Genomic DNA, 19,815 nt, shown 5'->3' with positions numbered 1-19,815 from the left:
GCTTTTTGTGTTTATAGAACATTTCTGGGATTTTATTTCAGCTCATGAAACATGGGACCAACACGTCACATGTTTATTTTTGTTTAGTATACAATGTTGATCTAATTTTTCTTCTCACAGCAATTAAACTCTTGCCTTAAACTACACCTGTAGCTTTGTAGTGACTGGGTGTATTGATACACCATCCAAAGTGTAATTTATAACTTGCATATTAAATGTTTCTTCTTTTTTTCACCTCCAGTAGTGCCTTTTGCAAGGCATTAGAAAACCTCCCTGATCTTTGCGGTTGAATCTGTGTTTTAAATTCACTGCTTGATTCAGAGACCTTACAGATAATTGTATGTGTGGGGTACATTCACAAATCATGTCTAAAACTATTATTGAACACAGACTGAGGCCATGCAACTTGTTAAGTCAATTTTTACTCCTGAATTTATTTTGGTTTGCCATAACATTTCAGCTTTTCATTTTTTATTAATTTGTTTTAAAAAAAAAAAAAAAAACATAATTCCACTTTGACGCTACGGTGTATTGTGTGTAGGCCGGTGACAATTTCGATTTAGATTTTTGGGGGAAAGTCAAGGGGTGTGAATACTTCCAGAAGGCACTCTAGCTAATTGATTTTAATGATAACGCCAATGAACTCTGCTGTCAAACTACTTGTTATTCTTAGATTGAGGTGATACAGCTGGGGTACAATGATCTGAAGCGCAGCAGTCAGGAGGAGATCGCCAGCCTGCGCAAGCTTATCGACAGCTCTATTACTTCCACACACGGCCTTGATGGTAAATCTTGATCTACATTGTATGTCTAAACCAAAATCACCCCAAAATGGTGCCGAATTATGTGGTGCCCATATTCTATACCATCTGCATTTGGAATGTCTGCAAGCCTCAATACCAAAATGAATGGGAAAGATAGAGCCCGTCTGCTTCCGTCGACATAGCCATGCTAATGCTTACACTATCTCTCTCTACCCAGATGGGAGGGAGCTGACCAGTGCCTCGCCCTCCTCCCACACTGCTGAGGACGTCCAGAAGTTGAGGGCCGACGTCCAGCAGCAGCGGGCCCAGCTGGAGGAATGCCACAGACTGGAGGTGGAGCACCTTAGGGCCTACTACCAGCAGCATGCCAAGGAGACAGAGGAGCGCTACTCTACCGAACTCCTAGTGCTACAGCAGCACCTTGATGAGGTCACAGGCACTGAGGCCCAGTTCAGGTAATGGTGATAACTGATTTAGATATATATATATATATTTTCACCTTTATTTAACCAGGTAGGCTAGTTGAGAAAAAGTTCTCATTTACAAATGCGACCTGGCCAAGATATAGCTGTACGTAAATCACATGCATGAACTTCTCAGTGTTTATACTAGGCACTACGCCTGTCAAACTAATGGAATCAGTCATTTAAAATGGATGACGGATGCATTTTCTATCTGAATTTTTTCTACCATTGCATCTACCTGAACAAGCCCCTGGTATCTAGGTGGTATGTTAGACCCCTGCTCTGTTGTTCACTACATACTTTATTCTGAGGAAGCCATCATTGAAGATGTTTTTGGTGAGGAGAAGCTCGTCTAACCAATCAGAGTATCAAAGCCAATGACACATTTTGAAACCTCTTCTTTACCCACATGTGTTTTGGCTCTGGTCCAACCTATTGGTTTCTGGACCAATCAGATGGCCATGAATGTGCTCACATTCTGTGAATGGTCGGGGAGGTACACAGATCCAGACTCATTCCGGAGAAGAGACTGTCTGTGGGTGTGGCCGGAGCAAGGAGTCTGAGTAGCCTCTCAAAAGATCACCATCGACCCTTTCACATTGCCCATAAACACAAATAATTGAGCTCAAACTAAATCCAACTTTATGGAATCCAAGTCAACATATGAATTGCTTAGTCCACGAACACCTCATGGGCATTACAGTATGTGTATTACAGTAACCTCTTCAAGGTTAGGAGAGTTTGTCACAAATTAAGCGGAGACCGTCACCAAAATCGAACAGGACAAATTTAGAGCAAGACCGTACAGTACCTGTATGTTGGTTTCTCCGTCCTGGTCCGCCCAGGCCGTAGGCGTGGTCAAGGATTGCAGGGTTCGGTATATGAATCGGGTTCTCTGTATGTCCAGGTCCAAACTAGAGGTCGACTGTTTATGATTTTTCAACGCTGATACCGATTGGAGGACCCCCAAAAAAGCCGATAACGATTAATCGTCCATTTTTTAAATAAAATGTAAAAAAAAATATATTTTGTTGCAATAATGACAATTACAACAATACTGAATGAACTCTTATTTTAACTTAATATAATACATGAATAAAATCAATTTATTCTCAAATAAATAATGTAACCTGTTTAAAACAGTGTTGGAGAAGAAAGTAAAAGTGCAATATGTGCCATGTAAAAAAAAGCTAACGTTTTAATTTCCTTGCTCAGAACATTAGAACATATGAAAGCTGGTGGTTCCTTTTAACATGAGTCTTCAATATTTCCAGTTAAGAAGTTTTAGGTTGTAATTATTATAGGAATTATCAGACTTTCTCTCTATACCATTAATATTTCATATACCTTTGACTATTGGATGTTCTTATAGGCACTTTAGCATTGCCAGCCTAATCTCAGGAGTTGACAGACTTGAAGTAATAAACAGCGATGTGCTTCAAGCATTGCGAAGAGCTGATGGCAAATGCAGGAAAGTGCTGTTTGAATGAATGCTTATGAGCCTGCTGCTGCTTACCACCACTCAGTCAGACTGCTCTATCAAATATCAAATCATAGACTTAATTATAATATGATAAACACAGAAATACGAGCATTAGGTATGGTCATATCCGGGAATTATAATTTCGCAAACAAATGTTTATTCTTTCAGTGACATACGGAATCATTCCGTATTTCATCGAACATGGGTGGCAATGGGTGGCAAGTCTAAATATTGTTGCTACGTTGCACAACCTTCAGTGTTATGTCATAATTATGTCAAATTCTGGCAAATGAATTACGGCCTTTGTTAGGAAGAAATGGTTTTCAAACAGTCCGCAACGAGCCAGGCATCCCAAACTGCTGCATATACTCTGACTCTGCTTGCACTGAACGCAAGAGAAGCGACACAATTTCCCAAGTTAATATTGCCTGCTAACATGCATTTCTTTTAACTAAATATGCAGGTTTAAAAATTTTTTACTTGTGTATTGATTTTAAGAAAGGCATTGATGTTTATGGTTAGGTTCTTTGGTGCAACGATTGCTTTTTTCTCAAATGCGCTTTTGTTAAAGGCCAAATCACCCATTTGGCGAAGTAGGCTGTGATTCGATGATAAATTATCATGCACTGCATTGATTATATGCAACGCAGGACAAGCTAGTTAAACTAGTAATGTCATTAACCATGTGTAGTTAACTAGTGATTATGTTAAGATTGATTGTTTTTTATAAGATACGTTTAATGCTAGCTAGAAACTTACCTTGGCTCTTTGCTGCACTTGCGTTACAGGTGGTCAGCCTGTCACGCAGTCCCCTTTTGGATTGCAATGTAATCGGCGTCCAAAAATGCGATTTCCGATAGTTTTGAAAACTTGAAATTGGCCCTAATTAATCAGCCATGCCAATTAATCGGTCGACCTCTAGTCCAAATGCAAACAGATAAGTCCAAACAGTCCAGGTCATATATGGTATAAACCAGCTACTATATATTGTTACTTTCTCTTTCTCTATGGTTCACAGATCCCCCAGCCCCTTCCTCTCTCTTCCTGGTTTGTTTTGACCCCTTATCTGTGGGTCGCCCCCACCTTCTGAGCGTTCCCCTTTCCTCTGGGGATTGTTGTTTTTGGCGGTCGGCCATTGTGTGATATGTCGTTCTTTTCGGGGATGGCCATTTTAGTGTGAGGGCAGAGCCCGTTTATTAGTTCTGCCCTCACATATCTGCCATTTATCACTCGGCCCCCTTTGCCACAAGTACCAGTCCAAAGTTTGGACACACCAAGGATTTATCTTTATTTTTACTATTTTATACATTGTAGAGTACTAGTGAAGACATCAAAAACATGAAATAACACATGGAATAATGTAGTAATCAAACAAGTGTTAAACAAATCAAAACATATTTTATATTTGAGATTCTATATAAAAAGAGTGTGCAAAGCTGTCATCAAGGCCACCCTTTGCCTTGATGACAGCTTTGCACACTCTTGGCATTCTCAACCATCTTAATGAGGAAAGCTTTTCCAACAGTTTACAAGAGTTCCCACATATGCTGAGCATCCCCTAGGTCGGTCTACCGCAGCAAAATAGGCGTGCATGGGGACAACCCATCCACATTTCCCATTTCCTTCCCTGCTCTGTGTTTTATGTCAAAGTGAAACGGTTGGAGACTCAAAAAACACCTGCATCCAGGTGAGTGGGGCATGGTCACTGAGTAGAGTGAAGTGGCGTGCTAGCAGGTAGTATTTCAGGCTTTCTAGAGCCCACTTTACTGCCACAGTCTCTTTCTCAAGACTGAGTAGTTGGCCTCCCGTGGTTCCAGCTTTCCCACCCCATCTACCTCTTGGGAGAGCACGGCTCCCAAGCCGACCTCTGACGCATCCGTCTGAACAATGAACTCATGCTCAAAGTCTGGTATCACCAGCACTGGATTACAGCAGGGAGCCTCCTTTAATGTTCTAAATGATTTATTGGCTTTTTCATCCCATCTTAGCATGTTTGGCCCTCTGGCACTAGTCATGTCGGTGAGTGGGGCGGCCACTACTGCATAACTTGGGATGAACTTCCGGAAGTAACTAGTCAACCTTAGGAAGGCTCGAACCTGCTTCTTATTTCCTGGTTTTGGCCATTTTCTAATTGCCTCGACCTTAAGTTGGGATTTGATGAACCCTCTTGCCAGATACTCGGTTTCCTCTAAACCCACAACACTTGGCAGGGTTTGTCATGAGTCCTGCTTTCCTAAGGGCGTCTAGCACTGCCTGTACCCTAGGTAAGTGGGATTCCCAATCTGGGCTGTAGATCCGCCATGTAAATAGGCTGCGGCATAAGCTCTGTTCGGTTTTAGGACCTGGTGCGTTGAAAGTTGGCTGGGGCCCCGTGTAAGCCGAATGGCATGACTGTGTATTGAAACAAACCATCAGGGATTGCAAAGGCTGTCTTTATTTGGCTCTGGGAGTCAGATGAGTTTGGCAGTAACCTTTGGCTAGGTGCAGGGTCGTAATGTACAGAACTTGACCAATTTTCTCCAACAGTTTATCTACTCGGCCTGATGTCCCTGAAAATACATCTGTTTTCTGGATCAGGGTCTTTACTTCCTGTACTTGTGCAGGGGACAGAGTAGGTGACACATACACAGCGGCTGCCTCCTGAGTGGGTGTGGGGTACGTGACAATTGGGGTTTTTCTCTCCATGCTTTTAACAGGTTTATGTGATAGATCTGCTCCCGGGGACGACGACCTGGCTGTCAGATCCAGTCATTAACTTCTCCTATTCTCTCCAGCACTTCATATTGTCCTTTCTATGTGGCTCATCGTTTTACACTCTACCGTGGGGACCAGCACATCTCAAAAATCTCTTCTTCTTATTGGTGTCCTTTAGTAGTGGTTACTTTGCAGCAATTCTACCATGAAGGCCTGATTCACACAGTCTCCCCTGAACAGTTGATTTTGAAATGTGTCTGTTATTTGAACTCTGAAACATTTATTTGGTCTGAAATTTCTGAGGCTGGTAACTCTTAATGGACGTATCCTCTGTAGCACAGGTGACTCTGGGTCTTCCTTTCCTGTGGCGGTCCTCATGAGAGCCAGTTTCATCATAGCGCTTTATGACTTTTGTGACTGCACTTGAGAAACTTACATTTCTTGAAATTTTCCTGATTGACTGACCTTCAGTTAATGGACTGTTGTTTATCTTTGCTTATTTGAGCTGTTCTTGCTTTAATATGGACTTAGCCATATTTGGTAAAATACCATCTTCCTTATACCACCCCTACTTTGTTTTGTGACAACTGATTTGGCTTAAAGAAATTCCACAAATTACCTGTAACAAGCCACATCTGTTAATTCCTGGTGACTACCTCATGAAGCTGGTTGAGAGAATGCCAAGAGTGTGCAAAGCTGTCAAGGCAAAGGGTCTCTACTTTGAAGAATCTCAAATATAAAATATATTTTGATTTTTTTGACCCTTTTTTGGTTACTACATGATTCCTTATGTGTTTCATATATTTAATGTCTTTACTATTATTCTACAATGTTGAAAATAGTTTTTTAAAAAAAAAATAAGAAAAACCCTTAAATGAGTAGGTGTTTCCACATTTTTGACTGGTACTGTACATTTTATTGAAGAAACACCACCGGTGCATAAGTGAGATGTTTCATCTCCCTCATCTGTGTGTCTGTGCATGCATAGAAAGAGTGCAGCAGCACTTATCAGATCACTGTGACCTGAAAGCACCAGGCAGTGAACTTCTACAGTTGCCATTCAGGCCCACTTTAATTTGCCAAGGTATTGGCCATCTCCTTATTAATTTGAAAGTAAATTTCAGTTTTATTCTCACCCTGTCCTGGGTCCATTATTATTAGCATAGCTTTTATCTCCTGATATATTAATTAGTATCAGTGTATATAGTAGGGATGTAACATATACTGTAAAGTGATGTACAGTGCATTCGGAAGGTATTCAGACCCCTTGACTTTTTCAACATGTTGTTATATTACAGCCTTATTCTCAATTGTATTAAATTGTTTTTCCCCCCTCATCTGTACACAAACAATAACACTATATATTTTTTAAATGGAAATGTAAGTCGCATCTGCTAAAATGCAGTGGTGGAAAAAGTACCCAATTGTCATGCTTGAGTAAAGGTATAGATACCTTTTTTAATAGAAAAAGACTCAAGTAAAAGTGAAAGTCACCCAGTAAAATACCACCTGAGTGAAAGTATTTGTTTTAAAATATACTTAAGTATCAAAAGTGAAAGTAAAAGTAAAAATAGTTTCAAATTCCATATATTAGGCAAACCAGACTGCACCATTTTCTTGTTTTTAAAATGTACGGTTGCCAGGGGCACACTCCAACCCTGACATTTATTTTTGTTTATTGAGTTTGCCAGACCATAGACAATAGGGATGACCACGTGTTCTCTTGAGAAGTGCGTGAATTTCACACACTTCCTGTCCTGCTAAGCAATTCAAAATGTAACAAGTACTTTGGGTTGTCAGGGAAAATGTATGGAGTACAGATTCCCCAAAAAACTGTTTAATTGATGTCTAGAGACAATACCAACTGTATTAACAAACTACCATACCTTTGTCTGTACATTATGCGTTGAATCTATTCTACCGCGCCCAGAAACCTGCTCCTTTTACTCTCGGTTCCAAACATACTAGACGACCAGTTCTTATAGCCCTTAGCACACTCCTCCTCTGGTGATGTCGAGGTTAATCCAGGCCCTGCAGTGCCTTGCTCCACTCCCATTCCCCAGGCCCTCTCATTTGTTGACTTCTGTAAAAGCCTTGGTTACATACATTCAAGTGGGCGGAGTTGCAATCTATTGCAGAGAGAGCCTGCAGAGTTCTGTCATACTATCCAGGTCTGTGCCCAAACAATTTTAGCTTCTACTTTTAAAAATCCACCTTTCTAGGAACAAGTCTCTCACCGTTTCCGCTTGCTATAGACCACCTTCCGGCCCCAGCTGTGCCCTGGACACCATATGTGAATTGATTGCCCCCCGTCTATCTTCAGAGCTCGTGCTGCTAGGTGATCTAAACTGGGACATGCTTAACACCCCGGTCATTCTACAATCTAAGCTAGATGCCCTCAATCTCACACAAATTATCAATGAATTTACCAGGTACAACCCCAAATCTGTAAACACAGGCACCCTCCTAGATATCATCCTAACCAACCTGCCCTTCAAATACACCTCTGCTGTCTTCAATCAGAATCTCAGTGATCACTGCCTCATTGCTTGCGTCCGTAATGGCCGCGGTCAAACGACCACCCCTCATCACTGTCAAATGCTCCCTAAAACACTTCAGCGAGCAGGCCTTTCTAATCGACCTTGCCCGGGTATCCTGGAAGGATATTGACCTCATTCCATCAGTAGAGGATGCCTGGTTATTCTTTAAAAGTGCTTTCCTCACAATCTTTAAAAAGCATGCCCCATTCAAAAAATATAGAACCAGTTAGAGATATAGCCCGTGGTTCACTCCAGACCTGACTGCCCTTGACCATTAGCATCAAATAGCCCCCGCGATATGCAACTTTTCAGGGAAGTCAGGAACCAAAATACACAGGTGGTTAGGAAAGCAAAGGCTAGCTTTTTCAAACAGAAATTTGCATCCTGCAGCACAAGCTCCAAAACATTCTGGGACACTGTAAAGTCCATGGAGAATAAGAGCACCTCCTCCCAGCTGCCCACTGCACTGAGCCTAGGAAACTCTGTCACCACCGATAAATCTGCGATAATTGAGAATTTCAATAAGCATTTCTACCCCGGTCAACAGCCATGCACCCCCCACAGCAACTTGCCCAGGCCTCCCCCATTTCTCCTTCACCCAAATCAGCTATCTGGATGTTCTGAAAGAACTGCAAAATCTGGACCCATACAAATTAGTGGGGCTAGACAATCTGGACCATCTCTTTCTAAAAATTATCAGCTGAAATTGTTGCAACCCCTATTACTAGCCGTTTCAACCTCTTTCGTATCGTCTGAGATTCCCAAATATTGGAAAGCTGCTGGGGGAGGCACTCTAGACCCAAACTGCCACAGACTTATATCTATCCTACCCTGCCTTTCTAAGGCCTTCGAAAGCCAAGTTAAAAACAGATCACCGACCATTTCGAATCCCACCGTTCCTTCTCCGCTTTGCAATCCCACCGTTCCTTCTCCGCTTTGCAATCTGGTTTCCGAGCTGGTGATGGGTGCACCTCAGCCACGCTCAAGGTCCTAAACGATATCATAATCACCATCGATAAGAGACTATACTGTGCAGCTGTCTTCATCGACCTGGCCAAGGCTTTCAACTCTGTCAATGACTGCCTCGCCTGGTTCACCAACTACTTCTCAGGCAGAGTTCAGTGTGTCAAATCAGAGGGCCTGTTGTCCGGACCTCTGACAGTCTATGGGGGTGCCACAGGGTTCAATCCTTGGGCCGACTCTCTTCTCTGTACACATCAATGATGTCGCTTTTGCTGCTGGTGAGTGTCTGATCCACCTCTACGCAGACGACACCATTCTGGATACTTCTGGCACTTATTTGGACACTGTGTTAACCCCCAGACGAGCATCAATGCCATACAACTCATTTTCCGTGGCCTTCAACTGCTCTTAAATGCAAGTGAAACTAAATGCATGCTCTTCAACCGATCGTTGCCCGCGTCTGCCTGTCCGTCAAGCATCACTTTTCTGGACGGTTCTTACTTACAATATGTGGACAACTACCTAGGTGTCTGGTTCGACTGTAAACTATCCTTCCAGACTCACATTAAGTCTCTCCAGTCCAAAATGAAGTCTAGAATCAGCTTCCTATTCCTTAACAAAGCATCCTTCACTCATGCTGCCAAACATACCCTTGTAAAACTGACTATCCTACTGATCCTAGACTTCGGCGATGTCATTTACAAAATAGCCTCCAACACTCTACTCAGCATATTGGATGTAGTCTATCACAGTGCCATCCGTTTTGTCACCAAAGCCCCATAGCCTATCCACCACTGCGACTTGTATGCACTCGTTGGCTGGCCCTCGCTTCATATTCATCGCCAAACCCACTGGCTCCAGGTCATCTATAAGTCTTTGCTAGGTAAAGCCCCACCTTATCTCAGCACACTGGTCACCATTTCAGCACCCATCCGTAGCATGTGCGTCAGCAGGTATATTTCACTGGTCACCCCCAAAGCCAATTCCACCTTTGGTCGCCTTTCTTATCAGTTCTCTGCTGCCAATGACTGGAACAAATTGCAACAATCACTGAAGCTAGAGACTCATATCACCCTCAATAGCTTTAAGCACCAACTGTCAGAGCAGCTCACAGATCACTGCACCTGCACCTGTACGCACTGCTTTGCTTTTTCTTGGCCAGGTCGCAGTTGTAAATGATAACTTGTTCTTAACTCATCTACCTGGTTAAATATAGGCTAAATCAAATAAAACCTAAGTAGTACTTCAAAGTATTTTTACTTAAGTACTTTACACCACTGCTAAAATGTAAAAAAACATATATATATGTATTTTTGACACCCATCATCCAAACAGGGCTGAAGGGCAAATGCAATCTAATGCTGAAGTTTCTGTGACATCTTGCCAATGTGCAAACACTCTCCACACGGGTGGCAGGTAGCCTAGTGGTTAGAGCGTTGGACTACTAATCGAAAGGTTACAAGATTGAATCCCTGAGCTGACAAGGTTAAAATCAGTCATTCGGCCTCTGAACAAGGCAGTTAACCCACTGTTCCTAGGCCGTCATTGAAAATACGAATTTGTTCTTAACTGACTTGCCTAGTTAAATGAAGGTAAAATGTCAAATTAACACTACATCTCCCCGATGTATCATGTAGATGTCGGCAAGATGTATGTGTGCTATATGACTTGCATGAATGATTGATATATATTGAAGTATGCCTTTAGGTCCATATGTAATTTGTTAAGACCGCTACAGTAAACAGGACTCTTCGTCCTTTCGCTCCATGTCATTTTTTATTTAAAGAAATTTGTGGGGGGGGCGGTGTTTTGCCCCCTTTCCGTTCTTGTCTCATTGCTGCAACGGGCTCGGGAGGTGAATGTCGAGTCATGCGTCCTCCGAAACATGACCCGTCAAACCGCGCTTCTTAACACCCGCCTGCTTACACCAGAAGCCAGCCGCACCAATGTGTCGGAGGAAACACTGTTCAACTGACTACTGAGGTCCAACTGACGGCCGGGTCACATTTTTACATTCTTTCTACCATTTTTACACATTTTTACATTCTTTCTACCTTCTGAAAAGACCTCTCCACTTTTATGACAACTGATGCGTCCTATCCTTCGGCGTTGAACTGCATGTAACTGTTTTGACAGTCATTTATCTACAAGTCATTTTGCATGCCGAACAACGCCAGGCAATGCCAGTAGCCTGACCAATGAGATCTGACACATCTGCACTCAACATTCAAATGTTTGTCAAATGGCTTGCGCAATATTGGGTCACTGTAATTTGATAGGTATTATCAAATGCTCTGTTTTAAATTGTGTTTTGCTGAAATAAAGGTAAGCTACCGGAGAGAGAACTCATCTGGCTATACCTGCTGGACGGAGCTTACAATATATTTATATTTTGATTGTTCAGATTAGCCATCAGCAATAGGTTTGGTAGTTTTGCTTTAAACAATCAGTGTACAAAACATTTGGAACTCATTCCTAATATTGAGTTGTACTTTGTTTTGCCCTCAGAACAGCCTCAATTCATCGGGCATGGACTCTACAAGGTGTCAGAAGTGTTCCACAGGAATGCTGACCATGTTGACTCCAATGTTTCCCACAGTTGTTAAGTTGGCTGGATGTCCTTTGGGTGGTGGAACATTCATGATACACACAAACTGTTGAGCGTGAAAAACCCATCAGCGTTGCAGTTCTTGACACACTCAAACTGGTGCACCTGGGACCTATTATCATACGCCATTCAGTGGCATTAAAATCTTTGTCTTGCACATTCACCTTATTAATGTCACGCATACACAATCCATGTCTCAATTGTCTCAAGGCTTAAAAATCATTCTTAAACTGGTGTCCTCCCTGTCATCTACAATGATTGAAGTGGACTTAACAAGTGACATCAGTAAGGGATCATGGCTTTCACCTGGATTCACCTGGTCAGTCTGTCATGGAAATAGCATACACTCAGTGTATATGGTAATTTTTAGATATACAGGGTAAAGGTGATGATTTCATAACAAGGACTGCAATCACTTTTGCGAGGCTCACTGCATGGCCTAAGCGAGAGAAGATAAGATCACTCCGTAAAAGCTTCCAAACTGTCAAAACCATTTAATTTTGATATGGAGGGTGAAATCCAGAGTTGTGCTATGTATTCATTGGCTATGTCATAGTTCATTTGTAAAATATAAATATTGATACGTTACTAGCTCAAACAGTTAATCAACAAAAATGACAAGTTGAAATCTCTTGGATGTAAGGTCTCCATTTTAGTGGAGCTGTGTGCATCTGGTACTGGTTCGTACTGTCATTTTTGCTTCGAAATCAATCTGGTTCCCATGGACACGAGTATATTTTCTGAGCCTTTGTGGCATATGATGTGAAATCTGAAACCACTACTATTTAATTTGCTCTTCCGACTGTCTTAACTCCTGGATGAACCCTACATCACAGCCACTAACAAAGCATATGCCTGCAATTGTTACATTGTAGTGCAGCAGAAGAGAGTGGGTTCATCAGGGTAGTACATTCAGAGATCGATTTATTGGCAATAATCTAAAATAATTCATAGAATTTAAACAATCCCTTTTATTTTTGTCATAAACGGACAAGTTTAATTATGAGATGAAATGAGACTTCCTAACAAGCTAGAGCTCTGTGAGACATTCACAGCGATGGGGGCAGACATTTTGATCTAGAGACCTTGTATTTTACAGTTATAAAGATGAAATCTTAGTCATTTTATAATTTGATTATGCTATATTTAGAAAGCATCCAAGTAATTTCAAGCCTTATTCATATATTTTTGTTGAATTGGAAATGCATCATAAAATATTTATTATTTGTACTTGAGCTTGTGTCCTCAAGTGACTACACCTCAGCAATTTATAACTATTTTTACTAGAAAGGTGAGATTTGAACATTTATTTGAGTATGCAGTATGATAAATAAATACTTTTGGTGACTATGTAGATTACAATTTCTATCACATTTATTTAATCAGAGGATGATGGGGATGTCAGAACCGAAGGTGGGGGACAAAAACATTCCCCCCAGTACATATGACTGTAAGTCGCTTTGGATAAAAGCGTCTGCTAAATGGCATATATTACAATATATTACAATTTTTACATACACCATAACATACATAATTTACAGACCACAGACGTACGCTCAACCGGATCCAGCACATGAGTTCCATCAGCAGCAGATTTTATATTAGAATGGAAATTAATGTGTTTATGCAACAAATGTTAGTGCATTGAATCAAACTGAATCGCATCGATTCGTTCTCTAATCAAACCGACTTGCACCGAATCGTATTGGAGCCTGTGTATCTAGATGCCTATTGTCTTCAAAGGGAAATGTATCAATATTTATATTTTCCAAGTTGTATGACATAACCAATGAATATATAGCACAACTTTGGATTTCACTCAAAATCAAATGATTTTGACATTTTTATGGAGTGATCTCCTCTACTATATAATTCCCTCCTATAATCCCTATATAATGTTGGCTAAATTGAAAATTAAGATCATTTACTTATCCTGTTGCAATTTAATTGCATTGAATCAATTTGATTAACCCCTAGAGGGTATGATAAAACCAATAGTTGCGCTTCCAGACAGTGGCAAATTTAATTTCTTAGAGTTAACCTTTTATCCTTCTGTAAAACATTGGAAGAGTAGTGAAGCAATGATACCTTATATGCCAGCAGCACAGCCCAGCTTATGAAATATTTACAGTGGTGGTTAAAAGCATTAGACTAGAGTCATGTTAGTCACTAACCCCAAAAAGTAGGGTTCTCCTGCCCAACAGATCTAGGCAAGGAGCATAAATATCAGTCTCCCCATTTGGCCCTCCTCAAGGTGTTTTCATATCCATAGAAAATTGAAGGGATAATTCTCCCAAATTTGAAAATGACATTTTGTTATTTGCCCTGTAAATAGTCTGGACAAATAGACTGTCTCTGTCTCCACGCTTTGGGCATGCAGGTTGACTCATGCTAATTTGGAATATTTTGACTTCCACTGGTTTTTATTTGAGTACAGTATTGCTTACCATCTACTCTAGAGTCCTTTTTCACTATGATCACTCTTTGGGGTGTTGGCAGAAAGCAGATGTTTCTGGTTTTTGGGGATACAGTATTTTCAACCTAACTTCCATTTCTCCTGAAAAACAGAAGTGTGGACTCCGCTCCCAGCGTCTCTCTACGCCTGCTGTTAGGTTACACTATGATAAACCATATTCTAATACAGGGATGGGCAACTTTGATGGGGTGGTGTCCACAAAATCGAAACTCATCATGAGGGGGAGCAGTTGCTTTCTGGTCTGCGTACCAACATGCACAACCAAATTTTGAAATTGCGCCTTGTGTATTCTACTATTCTAATTTGCAACAGTAAGTTGAGACCCCAACTGATTTGCTATCCTAAAAAATATTGATCCAAGGGCCTTCACGGGGAGGGGATTTCGCCCGCGGGCCACCAGTTGCCCAACCCGTTTCTAATCTAATAGGTATAATTAAATTATACTACTGCCCCCTACTGTTAAATTATATTAATACTTGGAGCCTTTTGGCATCGAAGCCTGAAGGCTTATTTAGGTCAGGGTAAAGTGAGCTAATCCCAAAGGAGAATTTTAATTTAAAAAAATATATATATATTTTAATTTTACCTTTATTTTACTAGGCAAGTCAGTTAAGAACAAATTCTTATTTTCAATGACGGCCTAGGAACAGTGGGTTGTTCAGGAGAAGAACGACAGATTTGTACCTTGTCAGCTCAGGGATTTGAACTTGCAACCTTTCTAACCATTAGGCTACCCTGCCGCCCCGGGTGGAGCAGTTCCCTGTACATTTCATACACTGGGAGGTTGGAAATGAACTGAACTTGGATCAGACCATGAATTCCATCCTTTAAAAAAGTCAGATGTTGAAAGATAATACTAGTAGATTCACCAGTAGGCTATTCACTATAGCGGATGTTTGTTTACCCTTTACCTTTCACTGTCTTTGGCCTTTATATTGAATTCTGCTTTAGCAAACTTTCTTTGACCACATTGTGAAGTTGTTATCGGTACGTATTGGTGCTACATTTCATAAGTGAAGGTGTTTTTAATGTGCTTGCTTTTAAGACTACTAATTTCTTACATTTTGAACTGACTTGTCTTTCAGCCTGTTCAGTGCTGCCCAGCTTGGCTTGCAGACAGAGGAAGAGGATGCAGAGGAACTAAAGGTTTGCACACTCCATCTCACTATCCAAATCTTCCCCATTACACACCACCTCCCCTCGATCTGAGCCCAAATGTTGATTTGAATTAAGACACTCCATTAGACGTCACTGCGAGCAAAGGATGAGGAGGAGAGATGGATGGAGGGGGATGGGGGAGAATGCAGCCTTTGGCTAAAACCTGCCCCAGATCTCTGGGTGGTTGCTGCAGTGAGAGGCCACATTCAAATGGATTTTTATCTGAGGGGAAGTTTCAGAGTCGAGGTGCCAGTTATGTAAATGGTTAGCGTAGCGTTGATGCTAGTGTTGGCAATATAGTACTACGGTACGCCAGACTACGGCTGCATGATTCTATCTGCGTGAGTGACCCGGTTCATTTCAGTCAAGCCTCCCGCTCACTATCACTGCACCACCCGCTTGTTCTCTCCCTCTACCTCCCTTGCTCTCCAGTCTAGCAGCGAGAGACGCTGTCTCGCACATCCGAGGAGAAAGCATGAGAAGAGAGCAGCTGAGAGATTGAGGGAGAAAGAAAATACAGAAAGAAAGGGTGAGAAATGGAGAGGTGTCCGGTGAGGGAAGGAAAGATGGGAACACAAGTAGGTGGAGGGAAAGGACGAGAAAAATAGGGGGAGGGAGATTGATGGAGCAACGAGAGCAACCAACACCAGGCGCCATTATAGCACAATAACGAGTCACTGAGTGAAAGACGGAAAGAGAGAAAAAGGAAAGACTTACTATTGTAACTGGACATACTGGTGCTCTATCCGAACTGAAACTCTGCTCTATGGGATGTCTGACATCTATTTATCAGTGTGTGTCAATCAGCCTTGGAGGCATAGGAAGTAGAATTGGTGCATTCATCTCTAGCTGGTGGCTGAGGCGTAAGGGGAAAGTGAGGGGGCACACTCTGAAAAGCCTCTGGATCTTTCCCTCTATTTTCTCATCTGTCTTTTGCTCAATCCCTGTTTCTCTCTCCTATTTTTCTTTCCATACACTTTTCTCTCCGGCGCATTGATTTTTGTCTGTGTCCATCCTTTTCCTGTCCTTTTCCCTGTCCATTCCTCCCCCTCATCTAGCTGGTGGAGGAGGAGGCGTTGTTGGTGGGCCTGGGTGCGGAGCTACGCGGGCCGGCAAAGTCTATGAGCCTGACTGCGCAGCTGCAGGCGCTGAGGAGAGCGCTCTACCACAAGTACCTCCAGGAGGTGGCCTCGCTGAAGGAGCAACACTGTGCCGAGCTCACCAGACTCCGAGAAGAGAGGGAGCAGGAAAAGAGAGAGAAGGGGAGGGAGGAGGTGTGGTCACAGGTGAAGCAGGATCCAGAGGGCATCAACGGGGGTGTCCGCTCTATCGAAGGGCCCAGCGAGGAGGAGAGGAGACACCAGGAGAGGGTGGAGGAAGAGATAGCTAAGGTAAGAAGTTGATTGTCAAACAGGCAATATTGAACGGGAACAAATACTAAATCCCGCAAAAAATAGTTCTTGAAGGTTACAGACAAACTTAAATGTTGCTTTCATGTACTAACAACAGTTCAATCATACAGTGTCTGGTTAAATATGTGTAGGTATGCAATTCAGATTTTCTACATAGTTTAAGTCAATTTCATGATGACAAATATTTTAGTTTTCTGAACAAGGTCCTACTGTACTTTGAAGAGTATAACCCAATACAATTTTCTTCTTGTAGAATGACTTAAACGACTAACAAGCATGGAAACAAATCTTGGAGAATTTGGAGAGTGCAGACATTTGGCCATTAATTTAATGAGTAGCCTTTATGTTTAAAGCACTAACTGTATCCTAGGGCACAGTGAATCCTGTGAGCATCTAAAAATAACACACACACAGTAGTCATAAGTACATATATACCAAGCATACCATTTTAAGCTGCACCAAAAGTTTTTTGTTACAAATATGCTCTTTTAGCATTTATTTGTGGGAAGCAGTGCTTTAAGTACTATCTAGATTGAATTGCCTTTCAAATTTATTTGAAAATCTACTTTTTATTGAATCTTTTTCTTTCACTTAACGAAATGTAATTTAAAGCATTCCACTATGATTCCTCATACGCATCTCTCCTAGGTCATAGTTCAGATGTCAGTGGAGTTTGCCCAGCAGAGAGAATTGGCACGAATCTCCAAGAGCGCCCGCGAGACAACCTCGGCCATGCAGACCCAATCTGAGGAGGAAGAGGAGCAGCAGACCCCCAGGAGCTCACTCGCCATGGGGATCTCTCCGGAGGCGGTGCAGAGGACGTTCGTGGAGGATAAAGAGAGGCTGGAGAGAGAGCTGGAAGAGAGGACTGTGGAGCTCCGTAGGATTGAAGGGCAGCTTTGGCACGGAGGTCCTGGATCTGAGCAGGTTAGCAATGGGGCTTTCCAGATGGTGCTTTCATGAGTGAGTTTGATTTCCACAGCAGAATGTCTTGGATGGAGGCAGTTGATACCAGACTTTGCTTAGTATTTGGGGTTACGACATCTAGGTTGGCATTAGATGTAAGGTTGCACTGGCTTAGTACGTCAAGTTAAACTTTAATTGTCACATGCGCCAAATACAACCGGTAGACCTTACCGTGAAATGTTTACTTACAAGCCCTTAACCAACAACGCAGTTCAAGAAAAAGTTAACAAAATATTTAACAAATAAACTAAACTCAAATAATAAAAAGTAGCTCAATAAAATAACGAGGCTATGTACAGGTGGTACCAGTACAACGACAATGTGCGGGGCTACAGGTTAAATAGCCTAGTGGTTAGAGCGTTGGACTAGTAACCGAAAGGTTGCAAGTTCAAATCCCAGAGTTGACAAGGTACAAATCTGTCGTTTTGCCCCTGAACAGGCAGTTAACCCACTGTTCCTAGGCCGTCATTGAAAATAAGAATTTGTTCTTAACTGACTTGCCTAGTTAAATAAAGGTAAAATAAAATAAACATGTAGGTAGGGATAAAGGGACTATGCATAGATAATAAACAGCGAGTAGCAGCAGTGCATGACCAGGACTGTGTCCATCTCATACACTTGGGGTCAACATTTGGGTCTATTGTTGCCAATCTGTCATTTGAGTTATGTGCAAAACCTTATACTGAGTAAGCCATTTGAGTGATGTGTATATTAGAAGTTGACCGATTCATCGGAATGGCCGATTTAATTAGGGCCGATTTCAAGTTTTCATAACAATCGGAAATCGTTATTTTTTGGGTGCCGATTTGCCTTTTTTTTTTTTTTTTTTTACACCTTTATTTAATCTTTATTTAACTAGGCAAGTCCGTTAAGAACACATTCTTATTTTCAATGACAGCCTAGGAATGGTGGGTTAACTGCCTTGTTCAGGGGCAGAACGACAGATTTTCACCTTGTCAGCTCGGGGAATCCAATCTTGCAACCTTACAGTTAACTAGTCCAACACAATAATGACCTGCCTCTCTCTCGTTGCACTCCACAAGGAGACTGCCTGTTACGCGAATGCAGTAAGCCAAGCTAAGTTGCTAGCTAGCATTAAACTTATCTTATAAAAAACAATCAATCATAATCACTAGTTAACTACACATGGTTGATGATATTACTAGATATTATCTAGCGTGTCCTGCATTGGATATAATCTGACTGAGCATACAATCATACTAGTATCTAAGTATCTGACTGAGCGTTGGTAGGCAGAAGCAGGCACGTAAACATTCATTCAAATAGCACTTTCTTTGCGTTTTGCCAGCAGCTCTTCGTTGTGCGTCAAGCATTGCGCAGTTTATGACATCAAGCCTATCAACTCCCGAGATGAGGCTGGTGTAACCGAAGTGAAATGGCTAGCTAGTTAGCGCGCGATAATAGAGTTTCAAACGTCACTCGCTCTGAGCCTTCTAGTAGTTGTTCCCCTTGCTCTGCATGGGTAACGCTGCTTCAATGGTGGCTGTTGTCGTTGTGTTGCTGGTTCGAGTCGAGCGAGGAGAGGGACGGAAGCTATACTGTTACATTGGCAATACTAAAGTGCCTATAAGAACATCCAATATTCAAAGGTTAATGAAATACAAATGGTATAGAGGGAAATAGTCCTATAATTCCTATAATAACTACAACCTTAAACTTCTTACCTGGGAATATTGAAGACTCATGTTAAAAGGAACCACCAGCTTTCATATGTTCTGAGCAAGGAACTGAACACATAGCACATAGCGCACTTTTACTTTCTTCTCCAACACTTTGTTTTTGCATTATTTAAACCAAATTGAACATGTTTCATTATTTACTTGAGGCTAAATGTATTTTATTTATTTATTATATTAAGTTAAAATAAGTGTTCATTCGGTATTGTTGTAATTGTCATTATTACAAATTAATAAATACAAAATTGGCAGACTTAATTGGTATCGCCTTTTTTGGCCCTCCAATAATCGGTATCGGCGTTGAAAAATCATAATCGGGCGACTTCTAGTGTAGATGCACTTTGTTGCCATATATCATTGGGTAGCTCGCCACCTATGTCTTGCTCCCATGCAGATTTTGTATTTGCAAAGGAAAGTGGATTAATGTTCTGTATTATGTCATATAATCTGGAGATTGTGCCCTTCAGATAAGGGTTAAGATCTAAGCACCACTCGACTGGACACTTAGTTGGCTCAAGTGGAAATGAAGGGAATTGTTTTGGAGCAAAGCTGCGAGTTTGCAGGTATCTAAAAAAGTGGGTATTGGGAAT

General features: G+C 41.6%; 1 protein-coding gene across 6 annotated transcripts in view; it reads left to right on the top strand.

Moving 5' to 3' along the window:
- Positions 1-19,815, top strand: part of LOC124043434 (A-kinase anchor protein 9-like) — a 134,714-nt gene that overhangs the window by 57,067 nt on the left and 57,832 nt on the right. For all 6 annotated transcript variants that reach the window (XM_046362045.1, XM_046362043.1, XM_046362044.1 and 3 more), the window contains 5 exons: positions 674-785; positions 982-1,219; positions 15,078-15,138; positions 16,209-16,541; positions 17,211-17,489. In XM_046362045.1, the coding sequence (XP_046218001.1) occupies positions 674-785; positions 982-1,219; positions 15,078-15,138; positions 16,209-16,541; positions 17,211-17,489 (1,023 nt within the window). The remainder of the gene's footprint in view (positions 1-673; positions 786-981; positions 1,220-15,077; positions 15,139-16,208; positions 16,542-17,210; positions 17,490-19,815) is intronic.

The sequence above is a fragment of the Oncorhynchus gorbuscha genome, linkage group LG09 (assembly GCF_021184085.1).
Source record: "Oncorhynchus gorbuscha isolate QuinsamMale2020 ecotype Even-year linkage group LG09, OgorEven_v1.0, whole genome shotgun sequence".
Classification (NCBI taxonomy): domain Eukaryota; kingdom Metazoa; phylum Chordata; class Actinopteri; order Salmoniformes; family Salmonidae; genus Oncorhynchus; species Oncorhynchus gorbuscha.
Note: the sequence above shows the minus strand (reverse complement) of the source record. Positions and strands in the feature narration are given on the sequence as shown.